The sequence below is a fragment of the Oryzias latipes genome, chromosome 2 (genome assembly GCF_053564925.1).
Source record: "Oryzias latipes strain Hd-rR chromosome 2, Olatipes_Hd-rR_3.1".
Classification (NCBI taxonomy): domain Eukaryota; kingdom Metazoa; phylum Chordata; class Actinopteri; order Beloniformes; family Adrianichthyidae; genus Oryzias; species Oryzias latipes.
The window spans coordinates 23,213,785-23,229,749 of record NC_136238.1 but is presented as its reverse complement, the minus strand read 5'-3'; the positions used below and the strand labels follow the sequence as shown (position 1 = coordinate 23,229,749).

At 41.1% G+C, this 15,965-nt stretch overlaps 1 protein-coding gene and 1 non-coding gene across 2 annotated transcripts in view; both read left to right on the top strand.

The window, feature by feature from the left end:
* Positions 1–15,965, top strand: part of LOC111946428 (NLR family CARD domain-containing protein 3-like) — a 104,390-nt gene that overhangs the window by 75,417 nt on the left and 13,008 nt on the right. The window contains exons 2-4 of the mRNA XM_078934974.1: positions 14,509–14,646; positions 14,729–14,839; positions 15,094–15,198. Of these exons, the coding sequence (XP_078791100.1) occupies positions 14,561–14,646; positions 14,729–14,839; positions 15,094–15,198 (302 nt within the window). The 5' untranslated portion in view covers positions 14,509–14,560. The remainder of the gene's footprint in view (positions 1–14,508; positions 14,647–14,728; positions 14,840–15,093; positions 15,199–15,965) is intronic.
* On the top strand, positions 3,029–3,101 carry trnar-ucg (transfer RNA arginine (anticodon UCG)). The gene has a single exon. It is a non-coding gene; the product is annotated as a tRNA-Arg (tRNA).

Below are 15,965 nucleotides of genomic sequence, written 5' to 3'. Positions count from 1 at the left end.
GGTTTGGGTGGTAGGGGTGCTATATAAACTCATCATCCTCTACTTTACCCTCACTCATGGTGCAGAGACTTAAGCATAGTAGGACAAAATAGCTCGGCAAAACACGGTGAAACACGGTAACACAGCTATACAACTAAACACGTTTTGTAATAAAACCCACACTTAAACCCAAATCCGTCCAGACAGGCAAAGGGAATAATATCCCAGAATCCCTTGCGGTGCCGATCTAACAGCAGCATCAAAGTTACACTTGCTTAATTGAATTAATTTGAACGAAAGGAAAATAATTGTCTGAAAACTCTGTGTTATTTTTAAGGTGACCTAACAAAAAAATGATTTATCTTAACTGAAGCAAATAATTAAGTAAGATCAAAGTAAAAAAGTTTATCTTTCCAACATCCATATGTGGTCTTATCACCCTCTCATGGTGGAAAAAGTATTATCTGAGCTTTTTCATCCACTAAATCATCTTCAAATGGACACGCCATGCTGTTTCACCTCTCTGTAAACAAACTAATCTTCAACTAAACCTGCTCCGGACCAGGTTATGTTCAGAGCATGAGTTGCCATGGTAACTTGACCTACCCTGAAACATACCTCCATTTCTGGAACTGAAAGCTGAGGTTATCAACTTCCTTAGCCTCAAACGTATCGTGGGAGCTAGCATAACCTGCTTTCTGGAATACCCCCCTGGTCTGGAGCAGGTTTAGTTGAATGTTAGTTTGTTTTCAGAGAGGTGAAGCAGCATGGCGTGTCCATTTGAAGAGGATTTAGTGGATGAAGAAGCTCAGATAATACTTTTTCCACCGTGAGAGGGTGATAAGACCACGTATGGATGTTTAAAAATAAAATCTTTTACATTGTTGATCTAACTTAATTATTTGCTTCAGTTAAGATAAATCATTTTTTTGTTAAGTCAGTTTAAAATCAACACATAGTTTTCTGACAGTTATTTTCTTTCATTCAAATTAATTAAATCAAGTAGGTGTAACTTTGGTGCTGCTGTTAGATCGGCACCGCAAGGAATTGTGGGATATCATTCCCTTTGCCTGTCTGGACGGATTTGGGTTTAAGTGTGGGTTTTTGACCAAATGTGTTTAGTTGTTTGGCTGTTTTACTGTGTTTTGCCGAGTTATTTTGTCCTACTATGCTTAGGTCTCTGCACCATGAGTGAGAGGGAGGGAGAGGATGATGAGTTTATGTAGCACCCCTACAATCTAATGGTATAATGGTAAAGATAGAGAAATTGGTAAATAACAACATGTTTCATTTTGTAAGTTCCACTTTGTTTCATTAATTTAATTTTTATAAAAATGAGTATAACTGCAGGCTTTAACTTAGATGTGAGAGTTTAAGAATTATAATACAATATAATACAATAAATTAAGATGGAAAAACTTAAATTGAATTGGAGTAATTTTACATTTAGTTAGATAAATATGTAAATTTGAGTTCGAAAAAAAGATTGAGTTGGATAGACGTAAGAAATTAGGTTGAATAAATTTAACTCAATTACTTTTTAACAATTGAATTAATTCATTTAAGTTGGATAAGTTACATATATGTGCGTCACAATGAAAATGAGATGGAAACTCATGCGTTTACTTTGTCTGTTCTTTTTCTCCAAGTAGAAACTTTTTTTTTTGATGTTGGAGCTGTGTTATTTTTTTAATGGGCGTATAATCTTCATACGCCGTCATAAAAATCTCAGACTCCGTCTCACTAAAGTATAGCGCTCTCTTTTTCTTCACCACGCATTTCCATGGTGACTCCGTAAATCGGTGATCCATTGAGAATGTCTTTATGTACCTTCCGTGCACGTGCATTAACCCAGGGTTACCAAGTCGAGCGTAATTACGCCAACTCATATCCGGTCTTTTGGAACCGACATACCCAGAGTAAGCAAGTTCAGGCATATTTCAGCCAGAGTTCAGGCTCAAAGTCAGGCTAGTTTAAACATGCTTCCTGGAATACCCCCCTGAATGGACTCAAACTGCTGCTGGTTTCAAAGCCTCGTTCTCAATTTCCAGCTGAACCCTTAATCAGTTTGAGCGTCTGTGACAAACTCAGTCTAAAACATTTATGTGTTTATTCTGTTGTTCTATATTATATTTTAATTTGCGCCATCTAGTGGTGAGAGCATGTGGAACAAAGTTCAATTAAAGTTCCACTCTGACTCATTTAACTGCACACACAGCTATCAGCTGCAGCCACGTGAAAATCTCAGTAGAAATCACATCAATGTATAACAGAATTATCAATGTAATAATTTGTTTAATGTGTTTATTTAGATAGTTAAGGGAAATCTGAAGCCAAATGAGCAATTAGCCCCTCGTGGATGTCACCCCACGAGGTTTGTGTGCTTTTATTTGTCTAATTTAAGTTTCATAATTTGTAAGCTATAGAATTAATTTTGATGCGTATTTGTGTTTTTATTTTGCTGCCAGTTCTTCACGGGTTGTGAAGAACAATAAACCCTTTTATAAACACCTCGTGCTCGTGCTGATTCTTAGAGGGTGCTACAAACAGGGATTTGGTTTATCCAGAGATGCTTCACATCTGATGAAGGACAGTGTTTATGTGGAGTGAGACTGAAACAACTGTTTCTGCTGTCAGAAGCTGCAGAAAGAAGAGACTCATCGTTTTCCAGCAGCTTCATCCTGCAGAAACATCAGCAGAAGAGAAGCAGCAACCATGAAGGGACTGAGGACAGACGGACATCCAGTCAGAAGCCAAGCAGCACCTTCATCCGGATGAAGCTCCACCCTCTGACCTTCATCAGTCATCTCCAGGCTCCGCCCCCATCTGCAGCAGCATCAGAGCCAGAGAGCCAAAGAAAGTGGAAAGTCTGAGAAGAAGCAGCTCTGAAGCTCTGCAGCTGATGGTGCAGCTTCAGGACTCATGAGGAGGAGCACACTGCAGCGCCTCCTCCTCCTCCACCTTCTTCTTTGAGGCTGTAGACTCTCCTCCTCTTCATCAGCTGGATGATGCTGTCGTCAAAATCCAGCTGGACTTGAAGTTTGTCAAAGACCATGTGGCCTAATGGACAAGGTGTCTGACTTCGGATTAGAAGATTGAGGGTTCAAGTCCCTTCATGGTCGGTTAAGTTTTTGAAGCTCACACAGTGAGACACCTGCTGGCTGTTCTTTGTAACTGCATCTGCAGCTTCTAGAAGTGTCTTTATTTTCATCTTTTCAAACATTTTGTTTTCTTCACATGAAGCCTAAAGAAATGTCCTCAGAATTTTTTGTTTTCTTGAAGAAAACAGAACTCTAAACTCCTTTTTCAATGATCTTGTCATTAAACCATACAGGTCAAAATTCAATTCCAACCATGAAGGGACTTGAACCCTCAATCTTCTGATCCGGACTCAGACGCCTTGTTCATTAGGCCACATGGTCTGGAAGAAGCCCCAGTTCCAGCTGACAGAAGTCTGGTTCTGATCCATCAGATCTCACTAGCAACAGAACCAAACCTTCACGTGTTGCAGCAACAGTTTCCATGTTTGGGAGGATCTTCTGAAGAACAGCTCAGTTCCAGATCACATCATGATGTTTGATGTTTTCTTCATTCCAGGAAATCATCTGTGTCTCCTTTGATCTGTGCTGAGTCAGCACTTTGACTTCTTTTCAACTTTAGATCCATCATTTACAATCAAGGATGTATAGATAAATATTATTTATTGACAGAAAATAAAGAGTAAATGTATTTATCTTCCAGCAGTGATTGTGGTGTTTGTAAGTCTTTTATTTTGAAATTCCTCAAGGATGATCATCATGGTGGGATTTCTAGATCTGCATGAACTCATCCCGAATCCAAAAGAAACTGGAGCATCAAAGAATCCAACCCATCTCTGCCAACATGAGGCTCTTACTTTGAAAAGTCCCAACTTCCTGCAGGGAAACAGGCTTCCTGCTGCTGCACTGACAGATGTGCACGAGCTTGAAAGAGCTTCCTGACTGAGGAGCTGCAGACTTTCTCCTGCAGAGCAGCAGCTGACTTCAGCATCGTCATGGGAACACAGTCTGCTGCTGCTTCTGGAAACGTCTTCAAGGCTGTGGTGGGACTTGTTGGTCTGGAGGACAGATTCTCTGAGCAAATGCTGCTTCAGCTTCAAGCTTCAGCTCTTTTCTTCTGGCAGAGCTTAGAAGAAATGGAAACCTCCTTTGTTCTGACTGTTTGCTCCAAATCCCAGATTCAGGAATTCCTCCAAGAAGTTCAGCTCAGAGATCATCAGCAGAGAAAAGCCTGAAGTTCTGATGGAAAATGACAACAGAACATGATCAATATTATTGATCCACATGGAATCCAGAAGAAACTCTGAGGTGAAGACATGAAGACACAAGCTTCAGAGACATGAGGAGAAGTCAGAGTGGATTCATTCTGGACTTTCTTCTCACATCTTTTCTTCAGAACATCTTTGTCTTTGATCCTTCAAATCTTCTGAAATCTGATCATCCATGGATTGTTTTTGTGGGATCAGATCCAGAGTTGCTGAAAGTTCTGCTGCCCTCTGCTGGTCAAAGTGTCCAAACAGCAGAGAGGAGATTCTCTGGGATTCATTGGAGTCCAGATTCTCCTGGATGTGAACAGTCTCTGCTTCTGGAACAGAAGAGTCCTTCTCAGAGCAGCATTCAGGATCTGTTCTGTCCGGCTGAGAGCGCTCCCTGCTGGTAGGAGACAGAACCACATCAGCTGCTTTTCTTTGGCCGTTCAGAAACAGTCTGGAGACTCTAAAAAACCTCCACTTCCTGAAGCAAACGGATGCAGAGCATCATGTTTGATCCTCTTCCTTCAGAAACGGCTCCATTGTTCCATCGCTCAGCAGTTTGACTAAAGCAGCTGAGAGTCTTGATGCAAACAGACCTCAGCAGCTCATCCTTCACAGCATCAGACAGGCTCCGCCTCCTGAGAGCACCTGGAGAACGCTGATCATTCTGTTGGAATTCACCTGCAGGGAAAAACCGGACAAGTTCAGGGTTCAGCTACTTTTGAAATCCATATTCTGACTTTGTTCCAGAACCACCTGACCTGCTGCTGAACAGAGGCGTTTGCTGCTGATGGCGCCGTCCTCAGCAGCAGAGCACAGCCTGTCCTCTCCATGTCCATGAATGTCTGCAGGAGGACACAAAGAGCAGTCTTGGTGTCTGTGTCTGCTGGAACCTGCAGACAAGCACATGCAGCAGCACGTGCACTTCTTCTTCACTTGGTGAAGAAGAGCATCATCAGCATAGAACTGTGGACCGTTTGGCTTCAGAAGAACAGCTTCATGATGTGGAAAGAATCTGTGTCCTTCAACAGGTCCAAAATATCCCAATCATAGAAACTGGAAGCAGTTTGGATTCCGGTTTCTTCCTGAACACAGATGCTGTCATGCTCCTCTCTCATCTTCTGACTCTGAGCTCGTCCGTTTCCTATTGAAGTGACTGATGTTGGAGTTTCCAGATCCTGATGCTGCAGAGGAACAAAGTGGATCAATGGGTCTCAACATTTAACAGAAACATAATCAGACTTGGTGACGTTTTTGGGCAGTTTCACCTCTTTCTCTCAGTTGATGTTTGTGGAGGTCAAAGGTCAGACAGAGCAGCTTTCAACTCTAGAAACTAGGAAGAGGAAGGTTTCAGTGCTGAAGAAGTCGACCAAAAAGCAGCAGGAACTGCTGCAGACTGACAGCTGATGGAACTGAAGCACTTTCTACATTCTAGTTCCAAACGTTCCACAGAATCCATCAGAGGTTGAAAGTCTTCCTCAGTACTCGAGTACTTTAGTTCAGCAGCTCCTCTTTTCCTCTAAGGTGAAGCTTCATGTGGACGACTTCTTCTTCTCTCCTCTTTTCTGGAGCTTGGGCTCCATGCAGTCTGATCAGCTCTGATTTGGGCTTCAGTTGATGTTTGTGATCAGGAACTCTGGATTCTTCTTAGAAGGAGACGTTCTGCCTCTTTAGCAGAGAGCAGAACGTTGATCTGATCTGTTGGAAGCGACGCCATCCTGAAGCTGCACTGCTGAGTTCCTGTCCACCAGGGGGCAGCACTCCTTTTATCCAGCTGCAGGAAACCTTCCCTGTGTCCGAATTACCGCCCTAACCCCTATTTAGTGCAATATATAGTGCAGTCGCCATTTCGTACGGGTGTCCGAATCTAAAGGTCAAAAATCATGTGCACTAGAAATTTCCCAGAAGTCTCTATGAAAAACCAGTGTGGATCGATGCTCACTCGATTGGCGAACATTGACCAGAATGCACTGCGTTCGGACCAGAATTAAATGCGTATGGACCAGAATGCATTGCGTTTGAATTATTCGAAAATGGCAGACGGTTGCGCAAGGAAGACAACCGAAACATGTAAAAATGTTAAAAAGTATCAAGTATCTGTTGTAAAATATATTTGTAAATATGTAATATGACATGTGTAAGATGTTATATTCCTCAATCGACAACCTACATTGTTTTGAAGCTCATCAATTTTGGTAATGCTTAAGCTAACGCTAACGCGAATTAACATTGAAGGATAAAAAAAAACGCTGTTGATATTACATCAAAAAGCAGTGAGTTCTAACCGTAGTCATAAGTTATTAACACATTTTTGAAATGTGTTTATATATGTAGGGACAGACGAGGATGAGGAAAATCTGATCCATCTGTGGAGAAAGATAGCCTGTTTGTTTTCAGGCAGGCTCGTGCCGGATGGGATAGAGATCACACTTGATCAAATTTGTCTTCGTTTATTATTAAACTGTTAATCGCTGTCATGTTGGGGTAAATGTTTTTGTTGAAAGAGCCAGAGGAAAGGACGAACAGCGACAGGAGAGTTTGTTAAGCCTACTTGAGTTGAAAATATTGTTCAAAAAATATAACGTCGTCATTGTTTTTCCAATTTGTTTAATAAATGCATGAACAGAAATGAATAATTTACATGTATTGTTTAAATCTGAGCCATTTTTAACAATCTCAAAATGATTTTCATATAAATATCAAATGTACATATTTACAATTTTATTATATATGTTAACATTTATTTTAATACATGTTAACAATAATCGTGGTCTTCTAGAGCCATGTGTGTCGCAGTTGGAGCTGAAAGGAAAGCAGAGATTTGTCCTTGCAGACGGACGCCACTTTGCTCGTCCTGCATGTTCCTGGTGTCGTCCTGCTGTGGCTGAACATCTGTGGCTCCCAGCAGTCCCCTTCGCTGATGTACAGATTGTGCAGGCAAGGATTTTGGGGCAGCTGTGGCGCAGCGGTAGGGCGGTCGATCCCTGATCGTAAGGTTGCAGTTTCGACGCCCATGAGTCAAAGTGTCCTTTGGCAAGACACTGAACCCCACCTTACCTCTGGTGGTAGCCGGGCACCTGTGTTTGGCAGCAGAGCAGCCACCAGTGTGTGAATGTGTGTGTGATTGGGTCGGTGACTGTAAAGCACTTTGTCCTTGTAGGTAGAAAAGTGCTATATAAGTATACACCATTTACCATTTTCATTGCAAAGGTTGGTTTTACTTCCAACGCCCCCAGGAATATTGCTCTCCTCGTTATCTTCATCATGCCAAATGCTCTCTCCACCACAGAGCGTGCCCTGGTTGTAACAGGCCTCAACCGCATTCCTCATGGGTTCCCTGTAGGGTGTCAGCAACGTGATGGGATGAAGAATGCAGGGATTTTTAGGGGCTTTATTCTTATGTGGGATCCATCAATGCTCCCCACGACCTTTTGGAAGGTGGAAGACCACGCGAGCTGCTAAAAAACCTGAGGCGACTAATGGTAGTTCATACACACTGGGGAGCCGGATGACCCTGCTCATCAGCTGGAGGATGCGGTCTGCCGTCCTGTGGACAACATCACTTACAGTGGACCGTGGCATGTCAAAGGCCCTGGCTACCACACTGTATGATGTGCCACATGCCAGAAACACCAGGACCTCAGTCTCCTGTGCCCCTGAACAAATACATTAAATCAACACCAATGTGTTTGTAATTTTATTATTTATAAATCAGCCACATTTTCCATGATCAGAACACAGCAGATTCATAAATAGTCTTTGTAAAATATTCATATTTATTATGTTTTTACTTTGACAAATAGTTGTCATTCTCCGCGTTAAATAGAAGTAGTTCGCCTCCAGACCAGGTGGTGGCGGTAATGCGCCACTTTGTTTTCGTGTCAAGCGCCATATGAACAAGACCCGAAGAGAAAACTAGTGAGCACGGGTGTCCGAATTGCTTTGAAAATTCAGAGAAGTATACAGTGCCGCACTATATAGGGTTTTAGTAGTTAGGGGTTAGGGTAGGAATTTGGACACAGCCCTTGTTCTACAGAATCTGCAGCCGATCAGACGTGCCCTGTTACCGAGGAACAAAGTCGTCCTTCAGGAATGTGGTTCTGCTGCAGAACATTCTTCCAGACTAAAGCAGAGAAAAAGTCCCACAGATCATCTGGAAGATCCACATTCTTCCAGTTTCATATTTTCTTTGTGATCAACTTGTTCTGACTTGTTCCCACTCTGACTTCAATGTGCTCCTTTCTCAGCTTCTGCTTCAGTTTTAGATTCTTGTGGATTTGAAACGTTGTGATTCTAACAGACATGGAAAGAAAAAACTTCTCAGCTTCACTGTCAGTCATTTTCCTGAGCTGCATGTGAACAAACTCTCTGTTCCTCTGAGTCTGACTGATGATCGGAAGCCCCGCCCCCTTTTTCACATCCACCGTGTTTATGAGCGTAAGATGCAAACCTGATCAGATTCTGATCCTCTGACTGTGGAGCAGTGGGAGTTTACTACGTAGACAACAGGCAGGTTGAGGGTTTGATTCCAGGAAGGCTCACAGTCTGAAACTGACATCAAACATTCCACTTCAGCTGCTCCACCTACTGCCCCGCCCACATGTGCTGCCCCGCCTCCATCCAGGTGGACTCTTCTGGTTGTGAGTCAGTGATCTGTGCTGCAATTGCGTTGACACGGTGAGTGGAGACTCTTCTTCTTCTTCCTCTTCATCTCTTTGCAGAAACTGAAGTGAGTTTGTTTGTTGAACTTTGTCTTCACTAACTTGACTGTTTGTTTTTGAATGTTTGGAGAAGATCTTCTTCTTTCTCTGCAAACTCTCATCACTCTGCTGTTTCCAAAGCTTCATCATTGGTTATTACTGATCAACAACATGGAGGACTCTTCTTCATCAAGTCAACAACAATCAACTGATGCTTGTTGGGTTTTTTGTAAACATTCCCTGGAATCAAACTTAGGGGTGTTAAGATAAACGCATCACCGCACTGCTGAGTTCCTGTCCACCAGGGGGCAGAACTCCTTCAATCCTTGTTCTGCAGAATCTGCAGCCGTTTAGACACGCCCTGTTACTGAGGAACAAAGACGTCCTTCAGGAATGTGGTTTTGCTGCAGAACAAGCTTCCAAACTAAAGCAGAGAAAAATGATGCCTGTTGGGTTTTTTCTAAACATTCCCTGGAATCAAACTTAGGGGTGTGACGATAATTTTTTTTTTAAGTTCAGCATATGGTGCGTGATTGGAACTATAATAAACACATTAAACACGTTCATCTTAGCTGATAATTTACTTTTTCTGCTAGTCCTGTGTTCAGACTTTCCTTCTTTCTTTCACTGTTCTGTCCTTCCCTCCCTGCACCGCTCCTGTCGACTCTCTCTCGTCGGCGCACAGCTCTACCTGCCTCTGCGCTGCACGCGGCACGCTTCCTCTACTTACACACAGGTGGGCGCTTTCAGCAGCACATACTCATCCTCATTCTACAACAGAATTTTCCATCTCGTGAGGAAATACGACAAATTTACTTCGTTCTAATTATTAATTTCCATTGTATTCATTTCCATTACAAGCTGCGTGTGTTTTTAAGTGCACGGCCGCCCGCTGGAGGATTTTGTGTTGGGGGGGGGTATTACTGTTCTCCTTCACTTCATAACACCAAACATGAACGCGTACTGTTAGATTTCCATGAATATCACTACATGTTTTTTTTTGGGAACTATTTTGTGCAGCGTAAAGTTACGTGTCTGTATAAACAAAGGCGGAGCCTCCTGTCCCGTGTTCTTCATGGGTGTCAGGCTGCAAGGCTACCAGAAAGGTGACAAAGTGTCTGCAGTCTGTTTATTACTGGGCAATAGATAATATTCTGAGAAGATGTCTGTACCAAAGAGCACAGGTATTCTTTATTAACATATAACAGTAACAACTAACTACTACCTATCCAACTAATGAACTAACTATAAAGGTGTTGTAGAATGACCGTGTGTGTGTGTTAGCGCTGCGTGTGTAGGAAGGAGGATTGAGGGCACACACGTGTGTTAAGGGTGTTTGTTGATTCCTCTGCAGCGGACCGCTCTGGAGCGGCATGGGAGTTTCACTGTGTTGTAATTGCATTTATTTCCGACACGACCGCCGGGGTATTTTGTGTGTTTTTTTGTGGTTTTTTTGGAAGGGGGGGGCTGCGGTTAACCATGACGCCGTGCCCCCTGCTGGTTCATCACAGCTCTGATCAAACTGTGGTCTGCAGCATCAAAGTGGTTCAGATCAGCTGACTGCTGCTTCCTGTCAGAACTTTCCAGAACACAGAACAAAGAGTTTCTGACAGAAACACAAAACATCATTAAGCTGTGGAGTTCAAAGGTTTCAGTTCTGACTCCCAAACCTTCCTGTTCTCCTCCATCCAAACCTGTGTGGAGGTCAAAGTTCATGTGAAAGTCTCTGTTTTTCTTGATGCTTCATGTTTCCTTAATTGTAGAAACAGGAAGTTTGTTGTTTCTTTTTCAAAGTGACTGAATGGATATAACTCTGCAGCGCAAAACAAAATCATGTTTTCAGATTTTACAAATTCTGTTAAAGAGCTAAACCAAAGATATCCTAGCAATAATCTCATCATTGGAGGGGATTTTAATATGGTGGAAAATGAATACCTCGACAGATTTCCTTCAGCATTTCAAAATCATCATTATAATCCAGTTCTTCTTCATTTATGTAGAGATTTAAATGTTTCTGATGTCTGGCGTCGTGATAATCCTGATGTTCGAGCGTTCACCTGGTTTAAACCGGACAGATCTGCTAAATCTAGGTTGGATTTTTGGTTAACAAATGAAAATCAACAGAATTTTACATCAATAGCTATTATTTCTGCTGCACCATTAACAGATCATTCTATGATTAAACTTATTATTCAACCTCGCAATAATCCTAAAAACAAAGGTTACTGGAAGTTCAACTCTAGTCTATTAGAGGATGAAGTTTATTCTCAAGCGATTATAAATGAAATCCAAAAGATAACTAAAGACAGACAGTTTACCACTCAGAGGGAGAAATGGGGAATTTTTAAAATTCAAAGCAAGACAGATCTCCATAACTCACAGCAAAAGATTGAGTAAAGATGGAAAACAAAAAGAAATGGAAATTATCAGAGAAATGAACTCTATTTGCTGTAAATCTCTATTGAGTGAAGGTGAGAAACAGAGACTTTCATTATTGCAAACCTCGCTGGATAACATGTACGTCTCTAAAGCCAAAGGTGCTTTTATTAGATCCAGAGCTAAATGGGTTGAAGAGGGAGAGAAAAGTTCGGCTTACTTCTGTAGACTAGAAAAAAGGCGACAAGAGAAAAATGCTGTTATCAGATTGCTAATTAATGGCAGGGAAAGTACAAATATTTAGGAAATTAAGAGAGAAATTTTCCAGTTTTACAGCAGGTTGTACTCTTCCTCTTATTCTTCTCAGGATGCTGATCGCTTCTTCAATCACATCAAGGATTTGACTCCTAAAGTGGATGAAAACTTTAAACAAGTGTGTGAAGCAGAAATCACTCTGGAAGAAGCAGAAAAAGCCATGAGAAGTTTAGCTTTAGATAAATCTCCAGGATCTGATGGGCTTACTATTAACTTTTACAGACATTTCTGGGATCACTTGAAAGAGCAGTTTCTGTTGGTCATAAAGGAGATTTCTGAGTTGAACATCCTTCCAACTACCATGAAGCAGGGCGTCATCACCCTGATTCCTAAACCTGGGAAAGACGCCAGACTAATTGATAATTTGAGGCCAATATCCCTCCTTAATAGTGATTATAAAATTTTAACCAACATTTATGCATCTAGATTAAAAACAGGACTGAATCAGATCATCTCAGACACACAATCAGGATTCTTAAAAGGACGTTCAATTCACATAAATATCCGGTTAGTTCTTGATCTGATTGACTATAATCAATTAATTGAAGATGATGGCTTCATTTTATTTTTGGATTTCTTCAAAGCCTTTGACACGGTTGAACACAAATTTATGTTTCAGACTTTAGAAATATTTGGATTTGGACCTAATTTCATAAGTTTTGTTCAAACAATCTATAATGATACAAACAGTGTAGTTATTTTACCAAATGGCATTTCTCCTAGGTTTTTAATTAACAAAGGAATTAAACAAGCCTGTCCAATCTCACCGTTACTTTTTATAACAGCAACAGAAATGTTATCAATACTTATTAAAAACTCTGATTTCAGTAAACTCAATGTTCTGGGAGAACAGTTAGCCATCACTCAGCTGGCAGACGACACGGCCATATTCATGAAGGACAGTCATCAAATACCTGACATCATTCAGACCGTGGATTTCTTCTCTAAAGCATCTGGTTTAAAACTAAATCTCAGCAAATGTGAATTATTACCAGTTCTCCATTCTGATCAGTCAGTAATTCATAACATTCCTGTTAGGACTGTTGTGAAATATCTTGGTGTTCATATCAGCAAAGACAGCAAAACAATGGAGGAAATGAACTTATGGAAAACTTTAGAAAAATGTAAAGTCAATTTAAACATGTGGTCACAGCGAGACATTTCTATTCTGGGCAGAGTGTTTTTAACTAAATTAGAATGTTTATCCAGATTCATTTATCCAGCATATTCACTCCCAATTCCTAAATCTGCAAGGAAAGCAATACACCAGGCCAATTTCAACTTCATCTGGAAAAACAAAACCCATTACATAAAAAAAGGAACAATAATTCAGGATTACAGTGCAGGTGGACTTAAAGCCATAGACTTTGAAAGTTTGGATGGTATGATTAAAATAAATTGGCTTAGGTCTTTTCTGCAAAATGAAAGAAATATGTGGTTTCATATTCCTTCAAACATTTTCTCTCATCTAGGGGGCATTGAGTTGCTTCTAAAATGTGACTTTGATTACAGAAAACTTCCTATTAAACTTTCTACTTATCATCAGCAGGTGTTACTGTACTGGAAACTCATATACAAACATAACTTTAGTCCACACAATACTCCCATATGGAACTGTCGGTATGTGTTATGCAGAAACAAATCTATATTTTACAAAAATTGGTTTGATAACGGCATTTGGTCATTACTACATATTATGAATGACAATGGAAACATTATCTCATTTGAAACTTTTTCCAGTAAGTTTAAATTAAATGATAGAAAACAATATAACAATGTTATCAAAGCAATCCCTCAGATTTTGGTCCAAATGTCCTCCAGTTTGGTTCAAAATGTTCAAGTTCAGCTTCCCTCTCTGTTGTTTGATGGTCGACCGGTTAATTCAAAACTTCCAAACTCATTTATACGATCCTTATTTGTTAGAGAACTGTTTCCAACATCTGACAAAAATCATTCTATGTCACAGCATTACACAAGAGAGGAAATAAGCAAGTTGAGGTCTCAGTTCATTAAATATCCAATTTTCCCAAAATACAAAGAAATCCATTTTAAAATAATGAACGCAGTCTATCCATGCAAAGAACTGTTACACATACGTTTTGGTTTTCCAGAGAATAACTGTTCTTTTTGTGATACAAATATTGAAACACTTGATCATTTGTTTTTTGAATGTATGTATGTTTACAGTTTTTGGGAGGATTTCTTTTTTTGGTGCTCTTCAAAGTTTCCCTTCCCTATTTCGATTCACTTACAAAAGCACATTATATTATTTGGAGTAGTTTCTGGTGATAATCTATTTGATTTGACATTCAATACCTTGTTAATATCTGGTAAATTTTTCATTCACAAGTGCAGATTCTTAAAAACCAAACCATTATTCAATACATTTCTTAAAGAAATCAGTTTATATTTTAAATCTCTGACATTGATGAAAAACAAAAATGCAATAAAACTGTGTATTTTCATTGAAGATCACAAGCTGTATCACAATCCCTATTGTAAACTACAATTCTATATATTTTGTTTTAGTTATTTCTTTTCTTTTCTTTTTCTTTCTCTTCTTTGTGTGTAGTTATTATGTGTATGTTTAAAGTTCAAATTAAAAAAAAAAAAAAAAAAAAAAGTGACTGAATGGAAATGTTGCTGCTGCAGCTCCATGTCTCCACCTGGTGGAGGGAGAGCAGAAGTGCAGCAGCTGATGGCAGCTTCCTCTGCCTCCCACTGCTGTCTGACTGCATTCACCTGAACCTGACAGGAAACACAAGAGAAGAGCCAATCAGTGGAGGAGCAGCTGATCTGTTGGTGAAGGAGGAGCAGAGCTGATGATGATGAGGGTTTCCTCTGCAGGTGAAGGTGGAAGGTGTGTGTGAGCTGATGTGGATCCAGTTAATCCAGCAGCATGGATCAGTGGGAGGAACCACAGGAGGGAGCCCCTCCCTCTAAAAGCAGAGATGGTAACCATGACAACCAGAGCAAAGCTCAGAGGTGAGATGAACATCTCCAACTGTCCATGATCTTCTCCATGTCAGAGCTCAGGACTCACACCAGCAACCTTCATTCTTCACAGGAACCAACCTGGACTTGGATCTGGATCTGGATCCAGCTGGAGGTCCAACAGGAGTGACAGACCAGAGGATTATTTGAATAGGTTACTAAAAAGTCGTTCAAGAGTGAAACAGTGAGTGTTTGTCAAATGCATGTTATGATGTAACAGATGGACAATAATGAATCGATTTGAAATTTATTCCTACAGTGACAATACCTGCACGCAGTGTCACACAGTTATCAGAAGGGGTCGTTTTACCAGACTGTCTCACTGCAGATCAGTCTGTTCATGATCTGAGTTCAGTAGTCCAACGTGGAAGATAATCTGATCTCCACAACAGAAGATGAATGTTTATAATAAAACAAATGTTTTTTTTTTCTCTTTAGGATCCAACAAAGACCTGGATCTGAATCTAGTTGTGGGTCCAAAAAGTGTGACTGGCCAAAGGATATGAATCCTGATTTCGAAGACATCCATTCAGGAGTGGACCAGTAAGCGATTTTCAGAGTGAAAGGAGGCTGGATTTCAGATGAAGGACTTGAGGTCTGGTTCAGTTCTGGATGTCTCTGATCAGACTCACTTTGGCTGCCTTTACACTGCAGGTCTTGATGCCCATATCCGATTTTCTGACTATATCCGATTTTTTTGACGACCCGCTTACATCATCTTTTAAAAGTGACCCGTATCCGATTTTTGCATTTACACTATACAATGCTGAAACTATCAAACTTAGATGTTCTGAGGACTACGTAGCAGTATTTCCGCCTTCCGCGGACCTCCTTCAGACTTTTGTGTGACTGCGGTTGTCATGGAGGCAACACAGCGACGGAAGGAGGCGTTGCCGCTCCAGGATGAAGCAGGAGAGGGGATGCGCGGGAGAGGAAAAAGAAGGGTTGCTCGACCGGCTAATGTGCTCTCTCTGAGTGTTTGCAGACGTTGTGCTAACAGTTTGATCCAAGTGTTGAACCTTTCCTGTGCGATGACTTCTCTTTTTCCGACAGTGGTCAGAAACACACGGGAGATTTTCTCCAGGGCCGAAGGCGGATTCTACTTGGGGGTTCACTTTCCGTTCGGAACCCTCAGCCTCCAGAGTGGGTTAGGAAAGATTCCCAAACGTTTGGGGGAGACACCTCATTTTTAATTTACGGTTCTCCGACACTCCCCCGCTCCGCGCTCACACCCCCTCTCCTCTTCTTACACACACGTACGCGCGGTCCCCGTCATACACGCCCCCAGCCCGCAACACAAGCAAAAAAAT